General features: G+C 38.9%; 1 protein-coding gene across 1 annotated transcript in view; it reads right to left on the bottom strand.

The window, feature by feature from the left end:
- Positions 1 to 1,631: 1,631 nt before the first annotated feature.
- Positions 1,632 to 20,027, bottom strand: part of THSD7A (thrombospondin type 1 domain containing 7A) — a 451,027-nt gene continuing 432,631 nt past the window's right edge. Inside the window, exons 23-27 of the mRNA XM_070059784.1 lie at positions 15,682 to 15,777; positions 13,090 to 13,172; positions 12,549 to 12,759; positions 9,967 to 10,054; positions 1,632 to 6,754 (exon numbers count right to left, since the gene is read on the bottom strand). Of these exons, the coding sequence (XP_069915885.1) occupies positions 6,670 to 6,754; positions 9,967 to 10,054; positions 12,549 to 12,759; positions 13,090 to 13,172; positions 15,682 to 15,777 (563 nt within the window). The 3' untranslated portion in view covers positions 1,632 to 6,669. The remainder of the gene's footprint in view (positions 6,755 to 9,966; positions 10,055 to 12,548; positions 12,760 to 13,089; positions 13,173 to 15,681; positions 15,778 to 20,027) is intronic.

Genomic DNA, 20,027 nt, shown 5'->3' with positions numbered 1-20,027 from the left:
TACCTTGGGACAGACCTGCTATCATGGAGGAAGCTGGGAGGGAGGAGGGGAAGTCACTTGTCTTGAAGGAAACTGCAATATCAGAAAGGCTGATGGCATGTGTGAGTTTTTTGTATGTACACGATCTCTTTAGAGAACGGGCACTGATGAGAGGTAAACAGAAGCGTGTTTGCTGTTTTCTGCAGGAATGTGGAGTGTAACAAAAGGAATCGCTAGGGCCAAGGAGCAAATATAGAATCAGTCCTGTTCACACTTGCCTCTGTAGGATATAAATTGCCGTTGCAAAACAAAAACAGGAAGCCATTTGTCCATGTATATCTAGAACTATAGAAAGAAATAACTGGAAGTGGGCATTTGGCATAGTGATTCAGACACAGCGATTCACTCAGGCGAGCCTGAGTTCAATTCCTGGCCCTGACCCTGATTCCAGCTTCCTGCTAATGGAGGCTCTGGGAGAAAGTGGTAATGGACCGAGTGGTTGGGTCCCTGTCATCCATGTAGTGTGTTCTCACTTGGCTTCAGCTCAGTCCCAAACATTGTGGGCATTTGAGGAGTGAACCAATGGATGGGAGCTTTCAATTAGTCTGTCTCTATGCTTTCTGCCTTGGAAAATTTTAAATAAGAAATATCTGGGTGATACATTTTAAAATGTCATGGTAATGAATACTGTGTCACTTTTATTTATCAAGAATTGGAGGCTGACTGCATGCTTACCACAAAAGTGCTTCAAAAAGTTTGTGGAAAAATGAAATTAACTTTGGTACAAATTTTAAAATCCATGCATAGTGTTTTCATAATATGTATTTCCCATTAACGTTTTGAAGTACCCACATAATTACAGCTTAAAGGGCTCCCTGCTTAACTGTAGTCTAGCAAACAACTATGTTGGCATAGGGTTTTTTTTTTTTTTTTTTTTTTTTTACAGGCAGAGTGGACAGTGTGAGTGAGAGAGAGAGAGAGAGAGAGAGAAAGGTCTTCCTTTGCCATTGGTTCACCCTCCAATGGCCGCCGTGGCCAGCGCACTGCGGCCAGCACACCACGCTGATCCGATGGCAGGAGCCAGGTATTTATCCTGGTCTCCCATGGGGTGCAGGGCCCAAGGACTTGGGCCATCCTCCACTGCACTCCCTGGCCATAGCAGAGAGCTGGCCTGGAAGAGGGGCAACGGGGACAGAATCCGGCGCCCCGACCGGGACTAGAACCCGGTGTGCCGGCGCTGCTAGGCGGAGGATTAGCCTAGTGAGCCGCAGCGCTGGCCCTGGCATAGGTTTTAACTACAAACTACCCTGGTAGTCATTTGCCTGATTTGAGCATCCTTTCCTAAGTTTGTTAATGTGTGAGCTCTGCCTTGATTTTTTTTTTTTAAAGCATTTGGTCTTTTATTGGGTTCTCAAGAAGAGACAGGGAGAGGCTTACCTTGGGACTGACCAGTCAAGAGGAGCTGTGCTCTGTTTTAGAATGTCTTCCCATCCCATGATGTGTCCCTCTATTAACTGACTGGATACCAAGAGGCCCTTTGTCCTTGATGACTAATTGCTGGCCTGAGTCATCTTTTAAAATAAAAGTTTGATTCTTAAATTTGGAATGTCTTTAAAAAAATCCAGGAAAGGAAAATATAGTAGTAAAAAGACTTGGATATTCACTAAGAAATTTTTAATCCACACTTATGAATCAAATGATGCAAATCAAAACAGATACACACAATTAGAATAAAAATGATTTGTGTTTGCCATCAAGTTATTTACAAATAACCCATATGAAAATGTAAAAAAGCATATTACATCCTCACATGCCATCCATCTTAACTGAATAAAGCTTAGTGACATTAATTGCAAATCTGCAGTTAATTGTACATAGACATTTTGTGCATTAAAAAAGAAATGTACATAATTTAAAATAAATTACATTACATAATTTACAAAGGAACAAAAAATTCTTACAGTTGCCTCCCTATTTAAACAAAATAAATATATAGATAACAAAAAATACACATTTAGTGGATCATAATTTATAGAAAGATTGCAAATATAATAACGTTATATTTTACAACAGATACTGATCTCTTCAAATGTCTGTGATAGAAATGGACAGGAAAAAGTACCAGAAAGGGAATTGAAATGTTTTCTAAAAATAAACACAGATTTCTGAAAAATAGCTGGGCAAAATAATTAAGGGTTAAAAGTAGATAGTCTTTTTAAAACTATTACCTAAAACTGCAGAACATAATAAAACTGACTGGAGTTCTCTGATCATTGAAAACCTGACTCCTACAACCTATCTTACGCTGCCTGTTTTAAGACATAGCTTGGTAGAAGCATGAAAAAAATTTGCAAAATTCTATTTAAGATCTTAAAACTTATTTAATGTAGATATAACCATTTTTCAGTGTCCCTGTTAGGTATAAAATTGTCACATATCTCTGCAACACATCCCTTTTATGAGGGATGCTTTGGTCCACACTCCAGTTTTGGATGCGTAAAGTTCTGACCCGCAGCCAGGACCGACTGTGGACGGGAGCAGGTGGGCCTGGATTACCTGAGCAGGCTGATGGGCAGTGCTCAGAGCCAGACCAGAACTGGGAAAGATCACGCTCTGATGAGAGCCCCACAGAATGGTTCCTGGACTGCTGTCCTTTCAATAGTCTCAATCTCGGAGGAGAAATAGATCAAGAAACTACCCGCTTGAATTTGGTGAAACTTAACCACCAGGGAGATCTCTGTCATTTGAGAAGCGTGATTCTTGGGAAACCTTACCTCCAAATGCTTGTAAGCATAGGCATCCTCTCTGAAAGCATCGAGAGGGGCTGGCTTCCCCCTTAGTCTTGCAGGGTGAACAGACTCAAGCTGCCGTAGCAGTAGCAGGATACCGGGCAGAGCTATAGCAAGTGCTGGAATTGTCATTTATACAGAAATGGTCTTTTTGTCTTTGGCATGCCTTCTACATTGTTTTGCTGTTATTCATTTCTTTTACCTGTGCATGATGTTTAAAACATGCTCACGCTGTGACACTTTGATTCCGACAGGAACTATTATAGGTGTTCTCATTTTTCTTATAAAAATTTGATATATTTAATGAAGGGTATTTTTGAAGGAAGGAGACAAAATCATTGGTTAACAGGAGACCAGAGTGGGGGAGAGACTAGGTGCAGAAATCCTCATACAGGAGCAAGGATTCACGGAGTAGGAAGAGGTAAATCAGTGTATGAGAGGCTACTTGCTTTCTATGAGAAGTGACTTCATCTTGAAATGTCCAGGAACCTAACAGATCTGATTAAGACATAGTGATCATTGCCACCTGCCTTCAGGGTAGAATAGGAAAAATAAAATCCCTAACCACACAGCCCAAGATACGTACACTAAATATGGAAAAATACTAACCACCTTTAAAAGTAAATTTAGAGTAAAAGGCAGTGTGTTCAAGCACTATCTTAAGAACTTTTATCCTTCTTCAGAATGTCTTAAGTTCTTGTGTATAAAAAAGCCATTGCTAATATTTTTTACAGTGCCTAGCAGAGTGTCTTACCTGTAATAATTCAATAAATATTTGTCTTGTTATAAGTAATTTGTGCTTCTTATAAAGGATTAAAAACATGCTTTAATGCACTCCTTTTCAATTCCTGTAGATCACTGTAATGTCCTCAAAAAGGCTTTTAAATAAGGATTATGGTGAACACGTTGGAACAGGTATTGATGAAAAAGCAAACCAGCCCCTTTGAGAGATCAGTTATGCCACTTGTACAGTTGCTACGGAGATGAACAAAATCATAATACTGCATCAATTTTTTATAAAATCAAACAGACCTTCATACTTTGAGTAATTGTAAATCTTTTAGGACTCAGACCATTTGATAAGGCAAAGTGTCACTAGGAGAGTTATTACTTTATTCCTCTTGTGAATTCTTAGAATAAATACAAATAACATTTTGATGAAATTCCAATGAAATATTGAACTCACTAACTGATGCCAGGAACTAACAGGACAGTTTGAAGTTATAAACGTGATTACAGTAACCTCCCATTTGTCCACAGTAGCTGAACAGCTACATTCCCCTCATATTATCTTTCCAATCAGAATGAACTTCCAATATGTTCCCTGGTGTTAGGTCATATTAACCTTAGTTCCTTCCATGTATATGGTGCTGTAAAATGTAATCAAATTATGAATAGAAATATCTTGTATAACATTTCATAATTTTCTCTTAATTCTTATAATATAGGTGGGATAAAGCTGGTATCCAGAATGAATGTTGTTTTTACAATAACCTAAGGGTAGCTTTATTTGGAACAATATTCTTTTCCCTATTTCAAAATCATTAGGTGTGGCACATATTTCATGAGTGTCAGCTGAACGTTTTAAAAAAGGCCATAACTCTGACTATATATATGCATTGACAATTGATTTTAGATTTTAAAATTTTTAACTTTTGATTTTAACATTATTTTTGTCTTCCTCAACAATAACAGATGAGATGAATTTGTATTTCCTTGTTGAAATCCTTGGTTTAAAGTAAAATTCTCATATTCCGAACTACCTGTTGTCTTTGAAGAGATTTAAATTGTCTAACATAGTGACTACTGAATAGGGAATTAGTGCTTTATGCTTATTTCAACAGAATTGAACTGAGTAATTTTTTGCAGGGGGATGAGGGGGGCAATGACATCCTTATCTGACGTTCTGATCATCTTTGCAAATATTCTAAATGAACAGCAGGGGGAGTTGAAACTCTAGTATGAAAGTAAAATACTTCACAATTCAAATGACTTTTACAGCAGCATACTATGTGTAAGATTTAATAGCTTGTTTTAAGACCTGAAACCTAATGTCCTTCCCTCTCCCATGTTGTCTGAAAGATGGTACTGCCTTTTAATGGCACCATTTGAATTTTCTTTTCATACTAAAGAAGTCTGTTAGGTTAGAAATTTTTCACTGTGCCATTCCCAGGGCTGAATCTGTGAAAAATACAGCTACTTCCAACAGAGTGGTATACTTGATGAGTGAAGTTTCACCTTTGAAATTAAGTGCTAAGCACAAGCCAATGAAAAGTAAAGGTGACACAGTGACGAGTGATCCATGAAAACCATCAGCACCAGGGTCTGTGCACTAAGACCACAATTGCAGTCTGATGGCTGTTTCCCAGTAGAACTTTGAAGAAACAGACATGTTTGTTCTTTAACCTATTTGCATTGTCTATGACTGCAACACACACCTGGCTGAAAGTATTTACTATCTGGTCCACTGGAAAAGTTTACCATCCTTGATCTAGATATTTAATGAAGCCTTGGACAAGATAGTCTTTCTAAAGACTTTAGCTTTGGAAACCATACATTGAAAAGACTGGTTCACATTTTACCAGTAAGAAAGACATAAGACTATGAATTTTGAGGTACTGCCTGTAAGGCAGACATTCAATATGAAACTGGGAAAGCATGTCAGTGAGAAATTGACACATAACTGTGATTTCTTTTCATTACAAAACCACTGTAACATTATTTTCTGCATCTGCTTGCAATTAAAAACACAACCAGTTCCCTTTTTTCTTTTTTCTTTTTTTTTTAACAAAGATAACAAATATAAAAATCTAGCCATAAACAGCCTTCAAAGATCAATTACAAACCAAGTAGAGGAATCCACCTTTAGGACGGCTAATGGGTCAAGGACTTCAACACTTAAATCATCGCCATGCTATAATGTCCCAATGGCTGCAAAGATAAGGAAGAGAGTAGACAGCAGGTGTAAGAGCTGATGACATTCTGTGGTCATCCAGTCTGACTCTTGCCCTCGTCAGGATACCTGCAGATGTCTTCATCCCGATGAAAAGAGGCAGTTTGTATGGCAATACTGGTTAAGTGCATATCATGCTGCACTAATATAGTGCAAAAATGTGCCTTTCATATAGCAAAAAGATGCAGGCAACCAGTTTGAAAACTAGAGAAAGTATAAATGTATTAACACAAGCCGCAATCAATTTTCCAGACGATAACCACTATAAAATACTGAACTTGAGGACTCTTTCTTCTAACATACTAGAACATGTCCAACATTCGTACTTTGGAGACAGACAAGAATGAGGTCTTACAAAAGAGTCTTGGTCTCCTAATCGAAGGTCAATACAAGTTACCATCAACCACCAAGATGTTGAATTCATTCCACAAGTTTTCTGCTGAGTTTAGGTCTGTCTTATTCACTGTTAAAGTTGCTTATTAACAAGTACATAATCTGACATAATGTATATCATTCAGCTGAGTATATGTGTTATACTTGGTTAAATTATTGCAGAGCTCTTGATATAAACTCTTCATGCTAGAAAGTTCTATGGGTTAACATTGCAGGCAGTCTTGCACCAGGGATCCTAACTGGCCAATTCCACCACTATGCTTCAGAGATGAAAGTTGGTCTTCATATGGTAGATTTTAGAGAAGATGACATCATACCCTCAGAATGCAGCATGTATTCAACTAAATCTCCCAGAATTCCTAGAGTTGATGGTTTACGTGTAAGTGCTGCTATCTTGAATATCCCTAGTGGCAGTGTGAGCTTGAATCTTGATGCTCTTTTGAAAAGTTAAAAGGTATCTCAATGCACACAATTTGGACACTTTCATTGTGGTCTCTGGAGTTCTACTTCACAGTGAGAAACACAAAACTGGCGGTAGGCAGGAAAAGTTGTATGTTACATGTCTGCATCTCCATCATAGGCTAAGGTTAATGGTTTCAATCGGTTGTTTTGCCTTCTTTGAGGTTTCTTTGGCTTTTTACTGTAAAAAGAAAAGCATACAAATTGAGAAAAAGAAAATCAATCTTCAACTGTAAGTTTTATTGTTTTACATGAAAAGAAAAGCAAATTGCCCAATTGGATTTTTATGGTCTATTTGGATTTCAGTTTTCTGTGCTGAAAAACTCAACTATTGTACTATATTATAAAAGATAAATTATATGAGTGAAACTCTTTAGTACTAATAGAATAAACATACCATAATCATTTGTATCTAGAAACTTTTGTAAATGTATAATTGATAAATAATATGTTTCAGAAGATAATTGAATTAAGAGTAGGTATTACCATAGTACCTTCTTCCAGTTGTAATTAAGTGTAAAATTGTACAGTTCACCATAACTGTGGGGAGCAATCCGGACTGGACTAAGTTACTGAAATTAAGACTTATTCTATGCATCTGCTCTCCCACAATATGGCGCTGGGAGAGAAGTAAACAGCTTCCGCACAGCTGCCTCCAGTTCAGCTAATAAACTGTAGGACTTGCTCCTGATTGGAGGAGAGCAGCGTACTTGGCGTGTGGGCAGCCGAGTTGGGATTGGCAGAGGAGGACTATAAAGGAGGAGAGAGACGGCATGCACCAGGAACATCTAAGGGGAACATCTATGGGGAACATCTAAGGGAACCCGTGCAGCCCCCGAGAAGAGCCGGCCGGCGGTGTGCCGCTCCCCTGCGGAAGTGGGGAATGTGGCCAGGGGGAACTGCCCTTCCACGGAGGTGGAAGGGATAGTAGCCAACCCGGGAAGAACCAGCAGCAAACCCGGGGAGGGCTGAGCAGACGAAAGAACAGCGCAGGGTCCTGTGTCGTTCCTCCACGAAGAGGGGGAGCGACATAATGGTGCTGTGACTCGGATAGGAAACCTGACTTGGATAGGAAACCTAGGACGGATAGGAAACTTAGGAGGGAAGAAACGGGAAGAAGTGGGAAAATACCGGAGAGAGAGACTAGCAAAGAGCCTAGGTGCCGGAAGAAGCTATTGAAAGCCTAGGCATAGACTCGGATATGGACTGTGGGAAAGAAGTTAGGATTGAAAGCGAAAGTGAAAGCTTTCATAGACTCAGATGCGGACTATGGCGGGGAAGCTAGGAGATTGAAAGCGAAAGTGAAACCTGGAGGAGGCTTGGACTCGGATACGGACTGTGGGGAGAAGCCAGGAGAAATGAGAGGAATATTGTTGGAAGAAAACTTAAGGAAACATACCGGGTAGAGAAAAATGTTAGGGAGGATGAAGCCGCGAGTGCAGGCCGAGGCGGAGATATAAGCCACCTTGGAATTCTTCAAGTCACCCCGGGGAGCAAGAGGCGAAGATCTGGAACCAGAGGCAGAGACGTGGGCCGCCAGGTTGGAATTCGCCAGGTTAGTCCGGGGAACTTGGACTGAATGCCGGTGGTGGCGGAAACATTCGCGGAAGCCGCCGCGTGCAGAGAGAGCACGGGGCGTGAATAGATAGGGAACGGGGCTGGCGCGAGGCCGTGGTGCAGACGCGAAGGGCGTGGAGACCGAGGAGCGCGCGAAGCCAAGCCGCGCAAAGCCGGGAAGCTGCGCAGATGAGAGAGGCGCGGGCTGAAGCGGCTCAGCCGGAAAGCCTCCGAGAAATAGCCTCGGGGCGGAGCCGTGAAGCTGCCGGCAGGGCGAGGCGCTGGGAAGCCGCGGGGATAAGAGAAACAGAAGTTTAGAAGTAAAGTGAGAGAAATGGGAATGCTGGAAGATAGAAGTAAAATGGGAGAAATAGGAATGCCCGGAGATAGAGAAATAGAGAAATAGAAAGGCCTCCCTACAACACTGCAATGTGAGAGCTTGGATTCGGTCTGCCTGATTAAGTGAGGCGATGAGCACCTGGGCGGCTAGCAGCTTATGCGCCGCAGGTCACCGAAGACAGGCACGAATTAACATCAGTAAGGCTTCCCCACAATGCAACAATTAGGAGGCTTGGATTCGGTCTGCCTGATTTAAGGCGGTAAGCACCAGCAAGCAGCTCCACCAAAGCATGAGCTGCAGGTCACCGAAGATAGGCACAAACCAACACTAATAAGTCTCCCCCACAATACGGCAATGAGAAGGCTTGGATTCGGTTTGCCTGATAGGTTTTGTAAGCCCCTGCGGGCAGAGCAGAGCATGCGCTGCAGGGCACCGAACACAGGCACGCATCAGCGCCTAAAAACCTCCTCACAATGGCGAAGAGAGGACCCGGATTCGGTTTTCCTGATTGATAGGACTTGTAAGAACCTGTGGCAACTCTAGCAAGTAGAGCAGAGTGTGTGCTGCGGGACACCGAAGACAGGCGCGTATCAACGCCAAAAATAAAAAGAAAGGGGGATCTGTGGGGAGCAATCCGGACTGGACTAAGTTACTGAAATTAAGACTTATTCTATGCATCTGCTCTCCCACAATATGGCGCTGGGAGAGAAGTAAACAGCTTCCGCACAGCTGCCTCCAGTTCAGCTAATAAACTGTAGGACTTGCTCCTGATTGGAGGAGAGCAGCGTACTTGGCGTGTGGGCAGCCGAGTTGGGATTGGCAGAGGAGGACTATAAAGGAGGAGAGAGACGGCATGCACCAGGAACATCTAAGGGGAACATCTATGGGGAACATCTAAGGGAACCCGTGCAGCCCCCGAGAAGAGCCGGCCGGCGGTGTGCCGCTCCCCTGCGGAAGTGGGGAATGTGGCCAGGGGGAACTGCCCTTCCACGGAGGTGGAAGGGATAGTAGCCAACCCGGGAAGAACCAGCAGCAAACCCGGGGAGGGCTGAGCAGACGAAAGAACAGCGCAGGGTCCTGTGTCGTTCCCCCACGAAGACGGGGAGCGACAATAACCACCCAAAGCAACATTCTCTTGCATACTTCAGAGAACATACTTGGAAGATGGCCTGGAACAGTCCTGGCTCCTTTTCAGAAACACAAATGGTTCAGATTTGGAAGTTTTTAGGTCATCTAGGATGAAAGCTGTGCTACTTAGACTTTCTGTGAGCACTAAATAGACTTGAAATACATAGAAGGGGGATACAAAAAGTTCATGGAAAATTGTTGGAAAAATGTTAATCGATGCAGAGTTTTCTTACATTTCCATGAATTTCTGAAGATCTTTCATATCTGAGACATTAGTTGGCTGTGCCTGTGTTACGGCCAACTGCAAGTGTTGTTTCTGAAACAGGCACTGGGTATCCCCTTAGATTTTGAAATATTTAAACACTCACCAAGCTAGATAAATCATGGAGACAATAAAGATGAGTAATACAAACGCCCCAGCTGCTACACCGTAAACCCAGGTCTTTAGTCTCCCATCTAAGAAGAACAAATATGAGTTATTAATTTATATCAGCCTGACATATATATGACAGCCTTTAACTATGACCAATATGACCAATTCCTTTCAAAATTCAACATGAATGGCTTTGGCATCGTTAATGATTAATGTAAAGCTGCTCTTATTAGTTAGATATTGCTTCACTAAGGATAAATGAGCAATGAAAATTGAATTGAAAACTGTTTGAACCCAAATTCCATGTTTATATGTGTAAACTTCTAATGTTTCTGAATTTGACTTCAAATCTGATACAGGAGCAATGGTTAATAAACATTTTCTTCTAATCTATTTGAAAATGGTATTTGTAATAAAAGCTGAAAAATGAGTTCTACAGTCTAGAATTGATGTAGACAGGTATTTGAACACAAAGTGTCCTGTAAGTGTTTTTGTTGTTAGATGAAAGCGAATATATTTAATAACTGTGATTTAATAAAGTCTAGTCTACACTTATGGTGTGCTATAAAACTAGTTGGACAGTATTATTTGCAAACAGACCATTTTGAGTAGCACAAAGTGCTCTCTAAACAACTTCTGTTGTCGACCTTTTTTGTTACATGGAATCAGGTATGACAAGAACTTTTCTGAGTTTTCTGGCCTCATTTGCTTTGAATTTCTCAGTTTTATGGTGTGGATAAACAAGATGCTATGATGTTGTTGAACTTAATTTGGTCTACACATCTACATATACTTTGTTACATGCATATACTAAAATGACATTCATGTTAAAACTGTAGATTCGGGGGCCAGCACTGTGGTGTAATAGGTTAAACCATTGCTTTTGATGCTGGCATCCCACATCAGAATGCTAGCTAGTTTGAGTCCTGGCTACTACGTTTCCAACCCAGCTTCCTACTAATTTGCCTTAGAAAGCAGCAGAAGGTGGTCCAAGTACTTGGGTGTCTGACCCTCATGTGGAAAACATGGATCCACCTTTAAAATATTTAAAAATACTGTATTATTCAATATATGAAAGACATCAGAAGCACGTGGGTACTGTGGAATCTTGTTTGTCTGGGTCTGGATCAATTTACAGGTTCATTTGTTAGACATAACCTCAGTTAATATTCTAAATTACTGTTTAACTCCTAAAGATGTTTTAAACATTTGGAGAGAAGTTTAGAATCCAAAGAATTTTTCCATTATTGGATCTCTCTATCCTGAAGGTTATTCAATTAATATTCTTGAGGTTTTTCATAAAGAATGTCTCAGTGGGTGAACCAACGGCAAAGGAAGACCTTTTTCTCTGTCTCTCTCTCTCACTGTCCACTCTGCCTGTCAAAAAATAAAAAATAAAAAAAAAAGAATGTCTCAGTATACTTTTGCAGAATATACACCTTTTTAATACTTAAGTTTTTACATTGGGAGAATTTTATAAATACATGTGTTGGCATAATATCCTTTTTAAAAAAATTGATTTGATACAAGGATATATGCTTGAATTCCTGGTCAAGGCTAAGATTGTTAATGGTCATTTACTGGTCTGCTGTCTTGATCATTGACAGAGTTTCCTGTGCTTATCAGACAAGTTGTCTTTGAGAAAATCATATTTTCAGCCAAGAACTTAATGAAGTCAGGGATAATGTGATTAAAAGCTAATCACCCAAATATTTAAAATACTTTAAAAATCCAATACCAATTCTTGAACAAGGGAAGACATTTTGACTTATTGTATTAGAGAGATGGGCCAGGTATGCAAATTCACCCCCCCCCCCCCCCACCACCATGTTTCTAATGAATCAGACTACACCTGGCTCCTCCTAGAGCTTTCCTTTGCCATGACCTGGTCATTCTGTAGGAAGAGGAAAAACTTTCCTAATCTTAGTTGCTAAATAGCCTGTGTACCAGATTTTCAGGCTCCAGGTTAGTTCTAGAGATGAGTGTAAAATTCACTCCAGCTGAGGTGAGTATGCAGCGTAGAGAGCAGCATTTCATCATGCCTTCAAGCCTATTATAGGTACACTAAGACCTATCTAAATGGAAAGTTTTGACCATGCCATTCATAAGAGAAGGTTCCATCCTTAGCCCTGTGGGTAGATGGTCCACATTTGCTAATTCTCTGGATTGAGATGAATTGGTCTAAGTGCCATCTGGCACTGGAGTATATTACTAATCATTAATAAGGATTCTGAAATTTGTTTCCACTGATTTTAGTTCTGAATGACAATATACCTTTTTCCCAACATTTCCTTTGTTAAATTTCTTCATTCAATGTGAAATTGATTATACTTGTCACTTTAGGACTGGAATTAAGTAATATCAATCCTCAAATTTTTCCCAGGAGAAAGTAATTTCATTTCTCTGAACTTGAGCTGGAGTGCTTTCTCAGAATAATGCAATGAAGGTGTTTGGATATCGGAGCAAATGAATATAGACGGAAATCATGCATCATGCATGTGAATCTGCTTGCTCATTTCCTTAATCTTTTGGCATTTGCTAAATGTGCAACTAAAAAATTCTGTCCAGTCATTTCACCTGGCCCAAAGGGCTGCAGAAACCAGGTCCTTCCCCGTCCTGCCGGGCGACTGGAGGGTTGTGTGGGGTGGACGGCTCGACTGGTTTTCACATCGCCCCGTTTGTCCTCCACGGTGGGTATGGCCACCACGGGGATGAGTGTGCACTGCTCCAGTGTGCTGTTCGAAGACATGACTTCAGTGTAGCCCTCTTCACAATGGCACGCTTTTGTCTGCAGGAGAATGAGAAGACTGACACTAGGCATGCAAAGTGATCTTTGAAAACATGAAACCAGACATGAAGCAAAGATTAAAAAAAAAATTGGGGAATTTGTTGCATGTGATTTCTGTCTTAACACATAAAAATACTTTTTTGCATTACACATAACTAATCTAAAATTAAAAGCAAGTACATTCAGAATTGTTAAAAAGGAGAGGTCTAACAATTGAATTTTTCTGCTTCAAGACATGCTTTTTCCAGGGGGAGGGGCATGGACTGCACAAGAGGACAGTGGGGTGACGGATGAGGAAGCGCTTGTCTACCCTAATGGATTTACACATACCTCGCTACAGTACGAGTGGGGTAGACTACACGGTGGGTTACAAGACCTGTCAGCATCAGGCTGGCTCACCACCAAGCAGCCCCCTGCAGAACAGAAAATCATATTTTGACAAATAACATGTCTTGCTATGATTAAAAAATGCTGTTATAGACTTGTCTTCGAGTCCTGAAGCTCTTTGGGAATCCCACAGATTTTTCTGTCTATGAAATACTTGTTTAGCCTTGACAACCTCATTTAGCAACTCCAGGCCCTTCTTTCTCAGACAGCACAGTGTCTGGCACTTAGTAGGTGTTCAATACACGTTTGGGAAACAGTTTATTTTTTATAGCTGCTATTTTGAAACTACTAACAGCAAATAACCTACTTCTGTCAGCTCCTAAAGTTGTGTCTGCCATAAAAAGTAGACTTAATATTCTTGATAAGTTCTTTTGTTGGCCATTCAAAATCATAGTTTTATGTCTCTTGCCTGAGGTAGCTCCTTAAGAGAGACCATCCTATAAATATGTATTTTCATAACACCTCTCTTTGATAAAAGTTACTATTACTAATAACTCAGGATGCTTTTCAGGTGCATAGAAGAAAAAAATGCAGCTATTTATCCCTTCTTCAGTACAAGTCCACCTGTGCTTAAATTGTTGGGAGGTTATAAGATGTTAATAGATGTCAAGTAGTATTAGTGACATGGAAGCAACTCATAGTTTTAAACTATTCTGATTCAACGCAACACGTTTTTAGCAAAGCAAAATTCTCCTTTTATCTGTGGAACTGATGATTGTCAAGGTGCAATAGAAGGTACCTATTCATTCTTGGTCCTCCTCTCAATATTACAAACACAAAATGGTCCATGGAAAAATTGTTAAGGAAAAGCGGCTAGTCATTGCAAGGCAACTGCAGAGAAGTGCCGTGTAAGCGATTCTCATTAAACATGAGAAGACAGAAAAGCTCAATCTTCATCTAGGACAATTCATAAGTGAAAGGAATTATTCCAGATAGTTGATACACTGCACATGCTTGCCTACTTCTCAGAGAATCTCCACTCTCCTAGAAGATGTTAGAATTCACGCTGAGTTTACAACAAATCACTGGCACATGGACTTTTTGTTACAAAACAGTATTATAAAGAATGAGTAAATGCACTCTACACTTAGTTGAAATGATACTGAAAACATATCTACAGGCACGTCTTCAAAGTTTGACTTACCTTTACAGAGGGAAATAGCGTCAGTTGCAGTAGGAAAAGAGCTTTCACCATGGAGAAGAAAAGTTAGGCAAATTTGCTTTCATCCATATTTGGAAAAAAAAAATTAACAGCCTCCCCAGAGGGTCCATTTAGTTGTTAAATATCAGACATTGATTTCCAACTTGCCAGTTGAACAAATAGCCCTGTGACACCTTCCCGTGCAGAAAGTTGTGCTTCCCGGTCCAGGGCTTTCCTCCCACCCTTAGAAAAAGGCGATTAGGAAGGATTTCCCACCGCCTCCTATGCTGTTGAGAGAACAAAGGGCTAGGGTTTCTTAGGTCCACTGGGACCCGCTATTATCAAGGATTTCTTGATAAAGCTTTCTCATGTATAAAATTGTATCTTCACAAAAATGGAATGCGACATCCTGCTCCAGCTTTTATAGGGAGGAGATAAGCAATTAGGTTTCAATAAATCCAGGCAATTTATATTTCAATATAAAATTGATGCTTTTCAAAAAGCGTATTGATCTTGGCTCTTGCTATCTTCCTGTGTATATTAAGTATACAAATGTGTGCTATTCAGAAGCATCCCAATGTGTGTGGTTTCTTCCCTGCAGGAGAGCCAAAACAGCAGGAAGTCAGCAGGAGCCCCTGAGCAGTTCAGTCCTGCTGCCAGTCAGCTGTGAAGATGGCCACAGGCTAGATCTGTACTTGGGAGCTGTTTAAGGGGAGAGATTCGATTTTTGGGTCCATGTACTTGAGGTTGAGGTTGAGGTTCTGATATTAATTGCTTTGCAGGAAATTTGCAGGGTGGCTTACTGCTTATCTGGAGCTAGTGTTTCTTTGCTTTTCAAGGAGTACTTGTTCAGATAAAGAAATTTTTAGTAATTGAGATTAGGTTTTTTGGAGGTGTATATTTTAGACAAAGTAGAACTGATAAAACTTTGCTTTAGATTCCTTTTTTGGGTGTATAATAACTTGGGGTGGGGACATAGTTCCTCAGAAGCTCTGGGTCTGACATTCACCAATAGGTCCTCCCTATTAATAAAAAACCACTATCATATGTTTCTGAATTAAAGCAAGATATTTATATAACTATACTACCTCACTGATATTTTTGGTCTGCATTTGTTGTTTTCAATGCACAGAAACATTGATATTTTAAAACATGTAGTGATTCCTTAATGTATAAACCTAGGAAAAACAATATGAAAACTATTGTAATAACTATTTATGAACATTTGATCATATTTTAAGCTTTTGGAGCAATACCTAAAAGAGTTAGGAGAAGGAATCTGAAACATTATACAATAAAATGTCACTGGTCACCAGACGTAACTACAGTTGAGGTGTCCTGAATCCCAACCACATGTTGAATGTTCAAAGAACAAAGAATTCTTGGAGCTTTACCTGTGACATTTACACCATCTGATCTTTGACACCAGACTGTTCGGGAAGAGCCCTTCCAAGCACTGGCCATCCATTTATACTCATAACACTGCCCATCTGTGGGGACACAAAAGCATCGGCGTGTTCTGTCACTCAAAAGGGCAATCAGGAGGATAGAGGAATTGATAGAATGTTTATGATCAAATTGCTTTCTTCTTGTTAGGGTATTTCCTGAAAAGTAACTTTTCCATATTAGTAGTAATATATAATTTATGATTGGTATTATAAATCATTAAAATGTGTCATTGGTCATTTCTAAATCATACCTATCTAACCATCCATCCAAAAGGTGACTTCAAAAAGATAAGTTTATTTTGGTACAAAAAGTGCTAGAAATCCACACATCATTTTTTCTTTTTTTTTTTTCCTTTTTTTAACTTTATTTAATGAATATAAATTTCCAAAGTACAGCTTATGGATTACAATGGCTCCCCCCCCCCCAATAACGTCCCTCCCACCCACAACCCTCCCCTTTCCCACTCCCTCTCCCCTTCCATTCACATCAAGATTCATTTTCGATTCTCTTTATATACAGAAGATCAGTTTAGCATACATTAAGTAAAGATTTCAACAGTTTGCTCCCACACAGAAACATAAAGTGAAAAATACTGTTTGAGTACTAGTTATAGCATTAAATCTCAATGTACAGCACACTAAGGACAAAGATCCTACATGAGGAGTAAATGCACAGTGACTCCTGTTGTTGACTTAACAAATTGACACTCTTGTTTATGGCCTCTGTAATTACCATAGGCTCTTGTCATGAGCTGCCAAGGTTATGGAAGCCCCCTGAGTTCACTGACTCTGATCATTTTTAGACAAGGCCATGGTCAAAGTGGAAGTTCTCTCCTCCCTTCAGAGAAAGGTACCTCCTTCTTTGATGACCCGTTCTTTCCACTGGGATCTCACTTGCGGAGATCTTTCATTTAGGTTTTTTTTTTTGTTTGTTTTTTTTTTGTTTTTTTTTTGTTTTTTTTTGGCAAGAGTGTCTTGGCTTTCCATGCCTGAAATACTCTCATCGGCTTTTCAGCTGGATCCGCATGCCTTAAGGGCTGATTCTGAGGCCAGAGTGCTGTTTAGGACATCTGACATTCTATGGGTCTGCTGTGTATCTCACTTCCCATGTTGGATCATTCTCTCCCTTTTTTATTCTATCAGCTAGTATTTGCAGACACTATTCTTGTTTATGTGATCCCTTTGGTTCTTGGTCCTATCATTATGATCAATTGTGAACAGAAATTGATCACTGGGACTAGTGAGATGGCATTGGTACCTGCCACCTTGATGGGATTGAATTGGAATCCCCTGGTATGTTTCTAACTCTACCGTTTGAGGTAAGTCAGCTTGAGCATGTCCCGAATTGCACATCTCTTCCCTCTCTTATTCCCACTCTTATATTTAACAGCGATCACTTTTCAGTTAAGTTTCAGCACTTAAGAAGAATTGTGTATTTCTCTCCATGACCTTTTTAAGGATCTATCTCAAAAAGAAATGCTACTTGGGGTCCTTAACAATTTAAATTTCTCTTGGATGAAAAATTTTGCAATTAGAGTTCTAGCCCACAGTCTTCTGTAACACATGTTTTCTAAGGTTGTACTGCCTTCTTCTGGAACCTTATTTATGATGTCTTTCACTGTGTAGATTTAGATTTCAATTAAAAATTAAAATCATATGCTGTTGGTATCACATTTAGAAAATATTGAGTTCAGAAAAATATCTTCTTACATTTTCTTTAGATATTTTATAGTTTTGTTCTCATCTTTAGGACTAAAATTTATGTGAAATGTAGACTTTCATGATGTGAGCTAAAGATACTTTTGTAAATTTCATATGGATAACAAATTGTGGCAAAATATTATCTGTTCATTCCCCCACTGACTCTCACTCTGCCACTTAACCTGTACCTGTGAATTATTCTGAGATTCACTATTCTAAGCCTAATTGTGTTATTATCGACCACTTCTTTAAACTACTAATGCTTTAGAGTAAATTTGATATTAAAGCCATCTAAGTCCCTCAACCTTTTTCCCATTTTAAGAAAAATCCTGAGTGCTTTCAGTCTTTAACCTCTCCAAACTAAATTTAGAATCAATTTGTTAAACTGCATTAACAATCTGTTCAAATTGCATGGAATTTATATGTAAATGATTATAAAATTGTTGATGTGATGTTGCAAGTTACATAAGAACATGGTATGTCTTATCAGTTCTTTGCTTTTAACAAGGTTTATTTTTTTTTTTAAAAAGATTTATTTATTCACTTGAAAGTCATGGTTACACAGAGAAAGACAGAGATCTATCTATCTTCTATCTGCTGTTTTCACTCCCCAAATGGCTGCAACAGCTAGGGCTAGGCCAGGTAGTTTCAGGTCTCCCAGGTGGGTGCAGGGGCCCAAGCAGTTGGGCCATCCAGCACTGCTTTCTTAGGCTCACTAGCAGGGCGCTGGTTCGGAAGCAGAGCAGCTGCGACTGGAACTGACGCCCATATGGGATGCTGGCATCTCAGGCTTTACCGGATAAGCCAGATGCTGGCTCCTTCTAAAGAGATTTTATAATTTTTCCACACAAACCTAATAATATTTTTCTTATATTTGTTTCAAGTTAGTTTTATTTCTATTAATATATTTTTTGCCAAATTCAACTTTATAACTGAGACTTGCTGGTAAAGGAAAGGCTAAAGGCTAATTATTTTGTATTTTGCTTTTGAATCAAAATGTTTCTGAACGTTTTTATTTCTGTTCTACAAATTACCTTGAGCTTTTTAAGGTAAAAGTCATGTCATGAGAATAATCTTACAATTATTTAAATGTTGTACATACTTTGGCACACTTGGTTGGGAAAAAGTGGCAACAGTGGACATCTTTTTATTGGTTGAAAAAGAATATCTCTAAGATTTCCACATATGACCATGGTATTCTAAGTTTTAGTAGATATTATTTATTGGATAAGGGATTTCCTTATAGTTCAAGTTTGGTTTGCAAGATCTGATGACAAATGAGGGTTGAATTCTACGGTTTTTCAACATCTAAAAATCATACTGATTACAATGTGATGTACTACATTAATAGATTTGTAAAACTTAGGCATCTTTGTTCTGGATTTAATTATAATTAGTTATGGTTTTAATCATTCATAAAATGTAATGATTTTTGTTAGATGATATTTTATTAATTTTGACATCTAGTTTCATGGATAACTTTATTTACTCGAGTGTTCTTTGAAGGTTATACTGTCATTGGAGAAGTTTTATGGACATTCCCCCATTGATTGTTTTTTATTAGGATTTAACATAAATAGGAATTAAATGTTTCTTTAAATTTTGGTCAAATTCATAATTAAATTCACTCATGCTTTAATGGTGAGGATGTGTCAGTATATATATTTTATAGATTTGAATTTTAAGTTACAAATCCATGGTGTAGTTGCCTTTTTATTCTTGATAAATTATGATATTGAAACTTTATAAATAAAAACTGTTTATAGCATTATATTTCCTGAATTCTTCTCTTGGTAGTAGTACAGATTTTACTCTTTTATCATTATTAATTTTTGATATGAGGCTCTACTTAGGTCTACAAGTTATTGGTTTTGTTGATCTCTTGTTTTCTACCTCATAGGATTTGTACTTATCAGTATTGGTTGTATTAAATTTGTTTTTTTCTTTTTTGTAAAAAAATTGTTAAAAGCATAGCTCATGTTTAGCTTTTCTCCTGCAGTGTAGACATTTAAGACATTAGGGTCTCCTGTAAGTACTTCCTTGCTATATTCTACATATTGGCTAATGTGTAATAACTCCACAAGGTGCTTGCCATGTTTTTATTTCTGTAGTACATGAGGGTAATTGTTTTTAAAAGATTTTCTTTGTAAAAAGAGCACATTTCTTGTATTTTATACTTACAGTTTTAAGAGCATGATACTTCCCACCCTCTCCTCCCTCCCTCACTTCAACCTTCCCCTTTCTTATTTTCAATTTTTGCAATGACATTTCAATTTTCTCTATAGTCAAAAGCATAACCCTCCACTAAATACAGAATTCAAACAAGGGCTATATATATAATCAATCTCAAAATGTCAATTTTGCTCATATACATTACTTTTTTTTTGTATTCTGTATATTATCACAAATGAGGGAAAACATATGTCTTTTTGGTACTGGCTGATTTCACTAAGCTTAATGGTTACCAGTTGCATCCCTTTTGTTGTGAGAGACTGGATTTCATTCTTTTTTTACAGCTGAGTAGTATTCCATTGTGTATATATACTGTAATACCTATTTCTTTACCTATTCTGACCCAGGCACCCGGAATT

Source organism: Oryctolagus cuniculus, chromosome 16 (assembly GCF_964237555.1).
Source record: "Oryctolagus cuniculus chromosome 16, mOryCun1.1, whole genome shotgun sequence".
In the NCBI taxonomy this organism is placed as follows: domain Eukaryota; kingdom Metazoa; phylum Chordata; class Mammalia; order Lagomorpha; family Leporidae; genus Oryctolagus; species Oryctolagus cuniculus.
This window is presented reverse-complemented; position numbering and strand designations above follow the sequence as displayed.